At 40.3% G+C, this 13095-nt stretch overlaps 1 protein-coding gene across 4 annotated transcripts in view; it reads right to left on the minus strand.

Moving 5' to 3' along the window:
- Positions 1-356: 356 nt before the first annotated feature.
- cep192 (centrosomal protein 192) overlaps positions 357-13095 on the minus strand; it is a 143352-nt gene continuing 130613 nt past the window's right edge. For 3 of the 4 annotated variants that reach the window (XM_080194690.1, XM_080194688.1, XM_080194686.1), the window contains exons 44-47: positions 11637-11749; positions 9291-9417; positions 4425-4483; positions 357-908 (exon numbers count right to left, since the gene is read on the minus strand). In XM_080194690.1, coding sequence (XP_080050816.1) covers positions 770-908; positions 4425-4483; positions 9291-9417; positions 11637-11749 — 438 coding nt within the window. In that variant the 3' untranslated portion in view covers positions 357-769. The remainder of the gene's footprint in view (positions 909-4424; positions 4484-9290; positions 9418-11636; positions 11750-13095) is intronic. The other variant, XM_080194689.1, reaches the window with a different exon arrangement.

Raw genomic sequence — 13095 nt, forward strand, 5'->3', positions numbered from 1 at the left:
CTCCTGATTAAATACAGGCTGTGTAAGTGCGATAAATGAAAGGATTACAAGTCGAGCAGTACTAAGGCTCACAAACACAGCGATTCCCCACAACCAGTTTTCTAAGTGCTGATAATTGATTAGTACAACTTAGGGATATAATCCACATGTCCTACATTTCAGAACTTTGTCCTCAAATCATCTGGCCCAATATAAATCAGTACTTAGATCTGGAAAAGTATCTATTCGGTATTTGGCTACATTTTCTTGATTGCTTCAAGTACAGCCACAAAATAATACTATTTGAAGCTGTGTCAACTACAGGATAATTTTCTGATTTAAAACCAAGGAAGAAAGTCATGAAATCAATTTAAAGATTAATTTACAATACTGGCTTTATTTCAAATATACAGCATAAAAGAACTATTCCAATGTATACAAAATCGCCACAAAAATAAAGCTTGTGCAAAATAATTCAAGTTATACAATACTGAAGGAAAGACAGAAACTTGTACAGCTTCCTGCTACACAAGCTGGCATCTTTATTTAGTATACTACAAATGTCGACTAAAAATACTCTCTCCTTTTCAAGAGACACTGTGCTGATGTTAAATCAAAAGACATCAGTGTTTAAATATCTTCATTTACAAAATACATAATTTAAACAGTTGTATATGAAAGGTGCATTTTCCATTTGTTACTGTAAAATTCCTGTGGAACATTCTTTCCTCTTGGGAACAGTTCTCAAAGTTCAACCAGGCACTAAATCTGACAAAAGTTAAATTTTTGTTCACTCTTTTTTGACAGCTTCACCAATAAGTCGAATAGGGAAACTTCCACATGTATCGGTTTGTATCATGAGCAATGCCTCGAATCTTCCGTCTGACTCTGGTTTGAACCGGACAGGTAGATTGATGTAGTGTTGAGCACTAGACAAAAATAAGCTCATGAAATAAAAGCATCTTGAATCAACTTTTCCCACACTAAAGAAAAAAATCAAGCACTTGCCCATTCCTGTCATAAGTTTCAGACAGACTGCATCTCAAGACAGTGTAAACACAGTAAAAAGTCTGACAACACCAGGTTTTAGTCCAACCGATTTATTTGATAGTAAACGCACAAGCTTTCGGGTTAGCCCCTTCGTCAGGTGAATGGAGAGTTCTGGCCTCAGACAGAGCATATAAAGCACAGACAGTTTAGAGATTACTGATTAGAATGCGAATCTTTACACCTAACCTGCTGTTCAAGCCCTGAAGTGGCTGACAATGTGAGTGGAAGGAGCACTGATCACAGGTTAAAGAGATGTGTATTGTCTCCAGACAGTACAGTAAGTGAGGTTTTGCAAACCCAGGCAAGTCATGGGGGTTACAGATAGTGCGACATGAACCCAAGATCCCTGTTGAGACCGTCCTCATGTGTGCGGAACTTGGCTATCAGTCTCTGCTCAGCGACTCTGCGCTGTGTGTCGTGAAGGCCGCCTTGGAGAACGCTTACCCGAAGGTCAGAGGCTGAATGCCCGTGACCACTGAAGTGTTCGCCAACAGGAAGGGAACAGTCTTGCCTGGTGATTGTCGAGTGATGTTCATTCATCCGTTCTCGTAGCGTCTGCATGGTCTCCCCAGTGTACCATGCTTCGGGACATCCTTTCTTGCAACGTATCAGGTAGACAATGTTGGCCAAGTTGCAAGAGTATTTACCGTGTACCTGGTGGATGGTCCACCAGGTACACGGTAAATACTCTTGTACCTGGTGGATGGTCCACCAGGTACACGGTAAATACTCTTGCAACTCGGCCAACATTGTCTACCTGATACGTTGCAAGAAAGGATGTCCCGAAGCATGGTACACTGGGGAGACCATGCAGACGCTACCTTCAGGTAAGTGTTCTCCAAGGCGGCCTTCACGACACACGACAGCGTAGAGTCGCTGAGCAGAGACTGATAGCCAAGTTCCACACACATGAGGACGGTCTCAACAGGGATCTTGGGTTCATGTCGCACTATCTGTAACCCCCGTGATTTGCAAAACCTCACTTACTGTACTGTCTGGAAACAATACACATCTCTTTAACCTGTGATCAGTGCTCCTTCCACACACATTGTCAGCCACTTCAGGACTTGAACAGCAGGTTAGGTGTAAAGATTCGCATTCTAATCAGTAATCTCTAAACTGTCTGTGCTTTATATGCTGTCTGAGGCCAGAACTCTCCATTCACCTGACGACAGGGCTAACCCGAAAGCCTGTGAGTTTACTATCAAATAAATCGGTTGGACTAAAACTTGGTGTTGTCAGACTTTTTACTGTGTTTACCCTAGTCTAATGCCAGCATATCCACATCATCTCAAGACAGCAACAGCATTGGTTTTATTAAATCTGTCTGCTCCCAGATGAAGTTAAGTACATTGAAACCCATTTGAAGATTTATGGTTCAAATTGAGAACCCTAAAAATGTACAATATACAGCTCATTTGGCTCAACAAATCCAGAATGACAGAGGGGTAAAAATTACATAAAACACCAGTGAAGATTCCATTTGGAGTAACAAATTTAGTATTGGCTGAATTTAGAATGCACTGGCTTTGGCAGGGGATGCAGGGCAGATTTGATTCACTAGATTGATATTAGGGCTAGAAGGGTTAAATTATAATTATAATTGTATTCCTGCAACTGAAAGAATAAAGGGGTTATTGATGTACGCACGTTGGGTGGGGGGGGGGGGGGGGGGGTAAAAGAAGCAGCAGAACAAGGGAAAATAACCTTGAAATCAGAATTGGGCCAGCAAGGGTGATGTCAGGAGGCACTGCTTCACACAAAAAAGGTAACTGGCAATCTAGAACTCCCATCCTCAAAAAGCTGCTGAAGCAGAGGGTCAACTGAAGTAGTCAAATTGTGATTAATAGATTGTTAGTTAAGAGCATTAAAGGTGATAAAACTAAGGCAGATAAGATACAAATCAACCACTACCTAGTTGAATGGCAAATTGCTGAAGGGACTGAATGGCCTATTGTTCTTACGTTCTTGTCCTCTACTTAAAGCTCTGTATTCTTCTTTGGAATATTTAACCCAGTTCATTTTATTGTTTCTAATTCTAACAGGGAGGTAAATTTTATTCACCGGATTAAGCACTTCATGTGGGAGGGGGTGGAGAAGCTCGAAATTGAAGTGGAACCACAATTAATCCAAATTTTCGCATTACTCTCTGTCCAATGAAGGAAACAGTTTATCAAAGAGAAAATAAAACTGGAAATTAATCAGTTTATTGGAAAGTGATCTATAATACAAAACAAATCAAAACGCTTTCTATAAATTCAAAATCAAGATGGATGCATTTCATCTTCTGGGACATGATTGGAAGATTAAGGAAGGGGAGGATAAACAGGGATTTCATACAGCATTCGAGTCCTCAAGGTGTATTAAATCACTTCACAGCCAAATTAATTACTTTTGAACTGTAAGCATTGCCTAGAAGTCATGCAGGCCAGGAAAGAGCACAAATTCAATTCCTGGTTTGTGTTATTAGCAAATATCAAAGAGGGATTTGGTAGAAAAAATGCTACAGTACGCTTCAGACCCTGTGGGGAAGGAAATCTGCCAGAAACATGTAGGTGTTAGATGAGCAAAGAATTATACTTTGCTATAGTTTCACACGCCCACTATCTCCTCCAGGATTGAAAACCTCTACATATATTACATAATAATTTTAATACAATACACCGTGTTTTAGTTCTATAGATTATAATTTTAGTGATTAGGATTGTGAAATCAAATTTCAGGTAGTTATCAAACTCATTAATTTGTTGCAAATTTATTCATTTTGGTCTCACGCACCACGTTGACATTCTCAATCTTGGATCTTATTCTCTCAATAGTTTTCAGTTAAAGCATACATGAATGAAGAGAATTACTAGCCATGAGCAGGTTCTGTTTATTTTTCACCACAAGGAAATAAACTATATTCTTCTCTACATTGAGCTACAGCAGGTGCTGAAGACTCATCATAGGGCAACATGGTAGCACAATTGTTAGCACTGCAGTCTCTCAGTGCCAAGGACCCACGTTCAATTGCTCGCTTGGATCATTGTGTGTGGAGTCTATTTGTTTTCCGTGTCTATATGGGTTTTCTCCCAGTGCTCCAGTTTCCTCCCACAGTCTGAAAGACATGCTGGTCAGGTGCATTGGCCATACTAAAAATGTTCCCTCAGTGTATCCAAACTCGCGCCAGAGTGTGGCGACTAGGGGAGTTTCACAGTAACTTCGCTAGTGTTAATGTAAGCCTACCTGTGACATTTCATTTTTTTTTAAATTTAGAAAATTGAGAGCGCCAGGGACAAACGCAAGTTCCAAACCTCTTGTACAATACTGCAATCGATGAGGTTTAAAATTTAGAATGCTCACTAATTCCATTCAAGATTTTGTTTCCTGGTAGGTTTTTATTGATCACTCACCGCAATGAATAATTGGAATGCTTGATATAAAATGGCTCCCTGGGATTTAGAAATTTCAGCTGCAAATCAACACCAAGAGCATTAGTACAGTTACAAACAAATACAAACACATGCGCATCATCAAATCCTTGCTTTGTTAAATTACAGCCAACTAATCCAAACAAGATATTTTAAGAACTGTTCACAGCACAAAGCAAGCAAGGTTGTATTATAGATATATGCACCACTCCAAATTACCCTCGACATGCCTTGATGTAATTTCTTATGTCTTCCTAGATCATTTGCCAAATGCAAACAGCCCATAAATAAGCCCTGACTCTTCAGCCGTTCTTAGAAGCTTTCAACATGATCTTCACCTCGTCCCAGTAGTTTCATACACAATGCAAAACTGTGACATTGCATTTGTAAAATTATCTGTACTACTTTTACAAACTGCATTAAAATACAATGTGTGTGAACAAAGTGATAGAAAAACTAGTTGCTTTACTGTTAAATTTAAAGTGAATACCCAATTACTAGTAACCGACGTCAGGAAGTGGGAGCCATGGTTAGCATCTGAACATAAAGTTAAATGTTGAGGCTGGAGAGCTAAAGTGTCTGTAGAAAAATGGGCTGGTGCTCCACAAGCTTGTATTGAACTGGATTTAAACAGGGCAGGAAGTCAATTAAACAGGGTGAGATGTATAATTTCAATGGGAAGCAATTGCGTTACATCCCATGACTGTCTACTCCATGTCACATATTTCCACTTGATTCTTTGAGCTCCCAGTACTGTGGTGGAAAGTGCCCTTTATTTTCCACACTTTCCTCGACTCAAGAAAAGCATAACATGGTTTCCCTTCTATCCCACCAAAATGCACATTCCAGACAATTGTTTGATATTCTGCAACCTTGAAAGTGATCTCACCAACTCATCTTCCTCTACTCCTCCTTTCAGTATTCTGAAGTGTCTATTTTCTCAGTGACACTTTGTTCCACTCTTAGCTATGCTCTTTCCCCACTATATTCTCATTCAAGTGCAAGAGATGCAACACTTACCCTTTCTCCTGCTATAATACACAGCCTAGGACTCTCACTCCTTTCAGCAAGTTACCTCTGCTTTTGCATCTAGCCTCTGGTTGGAGGCAGTGTCTGAAGAAAGTTCAACATGGCACATTTCTACCGTTACAAGTCTTCATGGAGACAAATTCTAAAATCATAGATGTGCCTTCCCTATTTGATAATACACCTGAAGTTTTTTTAATGTTTATTCTTTCATGGTACCACATATAAGGTCAGCATTTGTTGCCCATTCCTAGAGTCAATCACACTATTGTGGCTGGAAATTGTAGTAAAAACATGTTAAGGATGGCAGATTTCCTTTCAGGCAGCACATTAGCTTTTCTGCCTCAAGTGGGTGGCATCCCTGCCTCTGAGCCAAAAGCTCTGGGTTTGAGTTCCAAGTAAAAAGTCTGACAACACCAGGTTCAAACCCAGTTCCAACCCAGGACTTGGCCACCAAAGAAGGTGCATCCATAATGTGGCCAAACAATGAGTGTCAATCTGCAAGTTCTTCCAACAGGCTAATGGCAAGTTGTAAGAGTAGGAGAGCGCCCTGGTCAGGAGTCTTGATGTAGAGTGGTGCCCCTCAAGCTATAAGCCTCTGGTAATAGACGAGTGACCTGTTCCAGGAATTACTGGCAATGGAAAACAGACAAAAGTCCACCTTCGTGCACCAGTAGGTGCAGGAAGAGAATTGAAAATAAACCAGATGGGTGTTTATGACAATGAATTATAGTTTAATTGTTATCATTACTGCAACTAGCTTTCAATTCCAAATTTTATTAACTGAATTTAAGTGACCCTTGCAAGTTCAGTTGCCTAAACATATGGCAGGTAGGCCTAGGAATTTGAAGACAAAGCAATTTCATGCATTAGCATGCTTCTATTGTGACACTTTTATATCACAATGATGTGCTTAACCCATTTGGTAGGTTAAAAAGTCTGCAGATTGCGGCGAAATGCAAGACCGGACAAAAATTATAGTTCTTCGGCCAAGTTAAAAAATTCCACACAAACAACCCAATGAATGCAGATATTAAAGTCCTTTGCTGTTGAAGTCACTGCTTTAAAATACAGTTAGTGGCTGCACAAATCATGTATAATGCACATCTACATAACATGCTTGAATTCAAAGTGCATGCCAACCATCAGGTTAATAGATTAGAGTTTGGTTCAAAACACCTTTGATCAGGTGCTTTATCGCCTTGTCTCAGTATTTCTGTAGCTTGGTGTCTACATAAATAGAAGTTAATGCTCCATGCCTTTACCATGACAAAGAGTAAAACCCACCAGTTAATTTTTTTTTATTAAAAAGCACCGTTAGAAATTCGGACTGCTTTTCTGCAAGACAAGGGACTCCCTCAAGTGTCTTGTTTTCATATGCCTAATCCTTTTCACAAAGGAAGGTTGAAAAGGCATCGCAGCAACGTAGCTATTGTGGTTACCATATTCAACCCAACTTCAACCACAAACATTTAGCAACAACTTGCCTCAATATAGTGCCTTTAACCTTGTAAAAAAACCCCAAAAGGTCCTTCACAAAATGGAATCAAACAGATTGACAAGTTAAGGACAATGACATTTGCAGGGTGACCAAAAACTTGGTAACAGAGTTTTCAGAAGCATCTCTGAGGAAGTGGTTAAGGGAGTGAACTCCATAGCTTCAGGCCGAGATAGTTGAACAAATGGCAAACAGTGTTGGAAAGAAATAGTGAGGGATGAATAAGGGGCCAGAATTGGAGGAACATGGGAGTATTCAAATTTTATGCCTCTGGGTTTGCTTAGAAATAGAGAAGGTTGAGACCACGAATTGATTGAAACTAGAATTGAGGCATGGAGCCAGTGATTGCCAGAGAGCACAGGGGTTATGGATGAATGGAACTTGACGCAAGTTCAGACATGGATTACTGAATTTTGGATAATTGTGCAAGAGAGGGATCTGGTTCAGAGAACAGTCGCGTCAAAATCAAGAACAAGGGTTTCAGTGGAAAGGAGCTTTGGAGATGGAGCATAAGCTTGCAAGGGCAGAGATATTTTCTGAGATGTAATGACAACAGCTTTGAATAACAAAGACACCATCAAGAATGCCATTAAAAAATATATTCATGACGTGTGTCGTTACAAGGACAGCACTTATTATTAATTTCAATTATTTCAAGGTGGTGGTGGTAGTTGCTTTCCTCGATTGCTGCAATACTTATGGTGTGGGTACATTCACAGTGCTGTTCAAGAGGCAGTTCCAAGATTTTGATCCAATGACTATGGGTGAATGAGATATATTTCCAAATCCAAAGAGTCTGGATTGGGGCGTAGTGGTTTGTAGGCAGTGGCTTCATACCTATGTTGCTCTGGTTCTAGATAGAAGTTGAGATTTGAAAAGGTTGGCAATACCAGCTAGCATAAGCACCTGGAACAAAATGTGTGGTTGGTGGTTTTATAGGAATAGGAAAGAGTGCAGAAGGTGAATCCCATGGTCAAAATGGAGAGAAACTGAAGAAAGTCTGGGCGAAGTTGAAGATGCTTGGCTTAGTTTGGAACCAGAGGGAAAAGTGTAGCTGAATCCTAAGGATAATGAAAGCTGCAAGTTCCATGCACTTCTTATTGGAGGCAAAAGGAGGAGGAAGTCAGGAAGAGGGAATTTAAGGAGAAGACAGCAGTGGAGAAAATTAACTAGGTGGTACCTTTGCATTCGTGGGATGAGGTAAGTTAACAGGTTAAATATGTGGGATTGTGGGGATAGGGCCTGGGGTGGGAGAGTTGTTGGTGCAGAGTCAGAGTCAATGGGCCAAATGGCCGCCTTCTGCGCTGTAGGGTTTCTATGACCCTAAGATGATCCTGATCTGGCAATGAACAGCTAAACTAGTTGTGTGTCATTAACATTCAGTCAAATGGGAATGGAAGAATGCGGAGCCCGTATGGACATATGGTTTTAGTTTTAGGCAGGCATCATGATTGGCGCAGGCTTGGAGGGCTGAAGGGCCTGCTGTACTGTTCTTTGTCCTCTGCATCCCTTAGACTTAAGATGAAGGACATACCAGGGGAATGGTCAAGGCAGAAGAAAGGGTTTTTACTGTGGGGGAAAAGAAAATGTGATGGTGAGTGTGACAAAACACATGGAAGTTACAGAAATATTATGGAGAAATGAAAAGGAAGGTTAAACAATTAGGAATTTGACAGTGCTGCAAGTGACTTGTAAAGAGATTTTTGCTGGAGCTATGTTTAATCAGAGAAGTTATTAGACAATTGAGGTAAACACAGTTACTTACAACAGTTTAAACACTTAAGTGTGACATTCTGACTCTGGTGTGTCAACCTTACTGGATCCCTTGCAGTACACAAGATAAACAGAAAACAGTGTGGGAGATGTAAAGTTTGAGGAGTAATATATTTCTTACACTGCCCCCAGGCATTACTATGGCATCAATTCTCAAGCAGAATCAAATTGTCATGATCATTGGAAGTTAAATCCACAAAGATGATATATTTTCCCCAGAATTCTGATACTACAGAAGCAATCCAGGTAGAAAATCATTTCAATTATACATCTGAGATTTGTTCAAAATCTTAAACCTAGGAGAAACGCCTCAGTATTTGATCTCAAAAAAATCTTGTATTCAGCAATATTTTATATTGTCAGGATATCTTTCAGTGCCTTATAATCAACAACTTTCGAAGTGGTCACTTAGCTGAGCAAACATTTTTTGCTTTTGTCTATCACAATCCTATTTGTGAAAAATGTAGATTTTGGTACATTTTAATCTGACATTAATTTAGAAGGCTGCATATTGTAACATGTTCAAACTTACTGTACAGGAAAAAACTCACCATGTGCGTAACAGATGAACTATTACGTAAATTAACCTTTAATGTGCTTGATTCCCCAACAGGTGTTGCCGGGAACAAGTATAAATCCTCAGGAGCAAACACACCCTTGTACACTGGCTGTTCTTGTCTGAAAAATAACAGAAGTTATCAATTTGATTGATCACTTGGATTAGTTGTAATGATCAAGACAGAAAGGCATCCAGGCAAACATAGCAAACACATCATCCATCTTTCACCCTGACATCAGGGGAAGGTGGGATGGGCAGAATTTTATCCTGCAAGATCCTTATGGGACAGGCCAAGGCTGTGCCCATTATAACTGACAGACACACAAATCTTGGATTGGAATTAGCTGCACTTTTCCTCCTCAAATTAGTCTTTTTTCTGGAATTTTCACAGTTGCTTCAAGTAATCACAAAAAAACTTAAAACAAACAAGCCAATCTTTGAGGAAAATCAAAGATCGTAGAAGTCTTCTTTGGTCTGCATGAAGAAATAGCATTTGAGAATCGTGTCCAGCTACTTTGAGGATTTTCTTTGACACCAATACAAAAACACACATTTGAGGACTAGGAATATCAACCAAACAAACTCATTATAAAATTGAGATTTTAGCTCCTATTATTTTAATTTAAAATGAAGGTGTTCAAAACTTTGATCCTGAAGAGATCAATAATTTCTCCTGTGAATTTGTAAAGTGGATGCAAGGTTTACATGGCCCATTACAAACATTTCAATAACCTGCAAAAGCAGCATCTTTGGTTATACCTCAAATTCTCAGCCACATCTTGTTCATGATGAGAGTACGCTTCACAATAATTGCTACCTATATTACAGGAAAAACAGGGATGCTAAACCAGCAAATGGGCACAGATAAAGGGGAATGCATATGCAAGTCTCTAGTGGATTGACTGGTTCTTTCCTATATAGGCATTAAACCGTTCGATATTAAAATCTGCTTGTTTCAGAGGTATCAAGATTTGTTCGGTGTATCAGTTGCTGAAGGCAAGCATGCACATACAGCAGGCAGTAAAGGCAGCAAATGGTATGTTGGCTTTCAAAGGGAGAGCATTTGAGTATAGGGATAGAGATGTTTTGTATAGGGTGTTGGCGAGGCCGCACCTGGAGTACTGTGTGCAGTTTTGCTGTCCTTATCTAAGGAAGGGTATCCTTTCTACAGAGGGAGTGCAGCGAAGGTTTACCAGGCTGATTCTTGGGATGACAGGTCCTATGCAGAGAGACTAAATCCATTAGGATTACATTCACTGGAGTTTAGAAGAATAAGGGGGAATCTCATAGAAACTTATACAGTTCTAACAGGGTAGATTCAGAAAGTGTGTTCCCAATGGTGGAGGAGTCCAGAACTAGGAGTCATAGTTTGAGGATAAGGGGTAAAATCATTTAGAACTGAAGTGAGGAGCAATTTCTTCACCCAGAGGGTGGTGAATGTGTGGAATTCACTACCACATAAAGTAGCTAAGGCCAAAGGTCTGATTTCAAGAAGAAATTAGATATAGCTCTTGGGGCTTAAGGGATCAAGGAATATGGGAAGGGGGGAGGGGGTGGATCAGGAAATTGAATTCAATGATCAATCACGATCAAGATGAATGGCGGAACAGGCCTGAAGGGCCGAATGGCCTATTCCTGCTTCTAGTTTCTATGTTTGATGTCTCCCAAATGGTTCAGTAAGTTTAATAAATAACTGAGTCAGACATACCAGGAAACATCCAGGTTCAAGCCCCAGTATACTAAATTAGCATTCAGGAACATCCATTTGCTTCAAATGCTTCAGAATTTGCAGGAAAGTGGTGTGGAGGAGAAGAAATAGTGTGGTTGACTGACATCAGAAAGAATAACATTAGGCAATGCTTTTGTTGAGCAGATTCACAAATTATGTTCCTTGGGCCACAAGTGTATTGGCAGCATAAGACATCAACACTTTCAACACTGGAAGAAAGAATATGGAGTTGGCTACGCAGTAAAGAGAAAAAAAGCCCCAATGTGCTAGAGCCGGTCTTTCACTGATTTAAGGGGTTTGACAGGGTAAACAGATTCTCCAGCCAGCCAGGGAAAGCAGGAAAATTTCAGGATGGGGGGGTGGGGTGCAAAATTAAGAGATTGTTTTCAAAGTATCAGTGTCTTCAGAATTCTGCACTTAAAAGTTGGATAACTTTTGGATAATGGTGAATACATTTGAAGCTAAGACAAGCAAGAGTTTTGATTTCTCAGGGGATCAAGGGGAAAAAGGAGACTGCCATGATTCTACTGAAATGGTAGAAAAGGCTCAAGCAGCCATATCATGTACGCCTGCTTTTATTCTTGTTGTGTTAACAATTTTTTTACTGACCCAGTTCTGGTTAATCTTTCCGACAGAGATTTCCTTGTTTTCACTGCTACTTCGGTTTTCACTAGTTCAGTGGCTGAATCAGTTTCTTTTGAGCTCCCTTTAGCTTTTGTCCCCTGGAGAGAGAAAGATGAATTACATTTGTTACTTAACTGTCAATGAAACAAAAAAAAATCAATAATCATACCATACTGAAACTATGTACAAGGACAATATCAGATTCCTTTATCCATTCAACTTTACAGTTACACCATTTTATATTGGTTTCCACTTGCAGAATGTGGTTGCCGTCAGCAATGTCAATATTTGTTATCCACTCTTCATTGCTTTTGAGAAGAAAGTAGTGACCACCTTCTCAAATCAATGCAATCCCATGTGGTGTGGGTACACCCACAGTGCTGGTAGGTAGGGAATGCCATGATTTTTATTCAATGATAATGAAGGACCAGTGACACATTTCCACGTGTGTGGGGTTTGGCAGTGGTGGTGCTGCCCTTGCCGTTCAAGCTGGTAGGTCATAGGTCTACAAAGAGCTGTCAAAGAAACCCTGGCAGTGCATCTTGTAGATAGTGCACACTGCAACGGATTGGTGGTAAAAGGTAAAGTGGAAGATAGTATGTCAAACAAGCAGGCTGCTTTGATTTGAATAGTATTGAGCTTGTGTATTGTTGGAGCTGCAATGTCCAGGATAGTGGAAAGCATCTGATCACAGTCTTGACATAGGTGGTGAAAAGGCTTGTGATTCAGGTGGGGAGTGAGTTGTTGCAGAATTCCCAGCTTCTGACCTGCCCTTGTTGCCACAGGATTTATACATTGGTTTGGTTCAGTTCCTGATCAGTGGTGGTTTCAGGATGTTACTGATAGGTGTGTCAACTATGGTAATGCCATTGAAAGTCAAGAATGCCACTCTTGCTGGAGATAGTTATTGCCTGGCTTCTGTATGGTATAAATGTTGCTTGGTCTTGCTACATACAGGCATGGGTTGATTCATTATCTAAGGAATTGTGAATGGAACTGAACACTACAATCAACAAACATTCCCATTCCTGACCTTACGATGGAGGCAACATCATTGATGAAGCATTCGTGGTTGGGCAGAGGATATTCCTGAGAAACTCTTGCAGTGATTGTGGGGCTGACATGATTGGCCTCCAAACATGCATGATTCCAGCCAGTAGAATTTTAGCTCAGTTCCCATTGACTTCAATTTTACTAGGGCTCATTATGACTCTGTCTACGCTTCCTGCTGCCTCAACAAAGTACCAGCACAACTAAGGCACCCTGGATATTCTCTCTTCCAACTTCTTCCATCGGGAAAAAGATACAAAAGCCCAAGGTCATGTGCCAACCGACTCAAAAACAGCTTCTTCTCTGCTGCCGTCAGACTTTTGAATGGACTTACTTTGCACTGAGCTGATTTTTCTCTGCACCCTAGCTATGACTGTAACACTACAGTCTGCAC

The sequence above is a fragment of the Carcharhinus amblyrhynchos genome, chromosome 8, assembly GCF_965287045.1.
Source record: "Carcharhinus amblyrhynchos chromosome 8, sCarAmb.v2.hapA, whole genome shotgun sequence".
In the NCBI taxonomy this organism is placed as follows: Eukaryota; Metazoa; Chordata; class Chondrichthyes; order Carcharhiniformes; family Carcharhinidae; genus Carcharhinus; species Carcharhinus amblyrhynchos.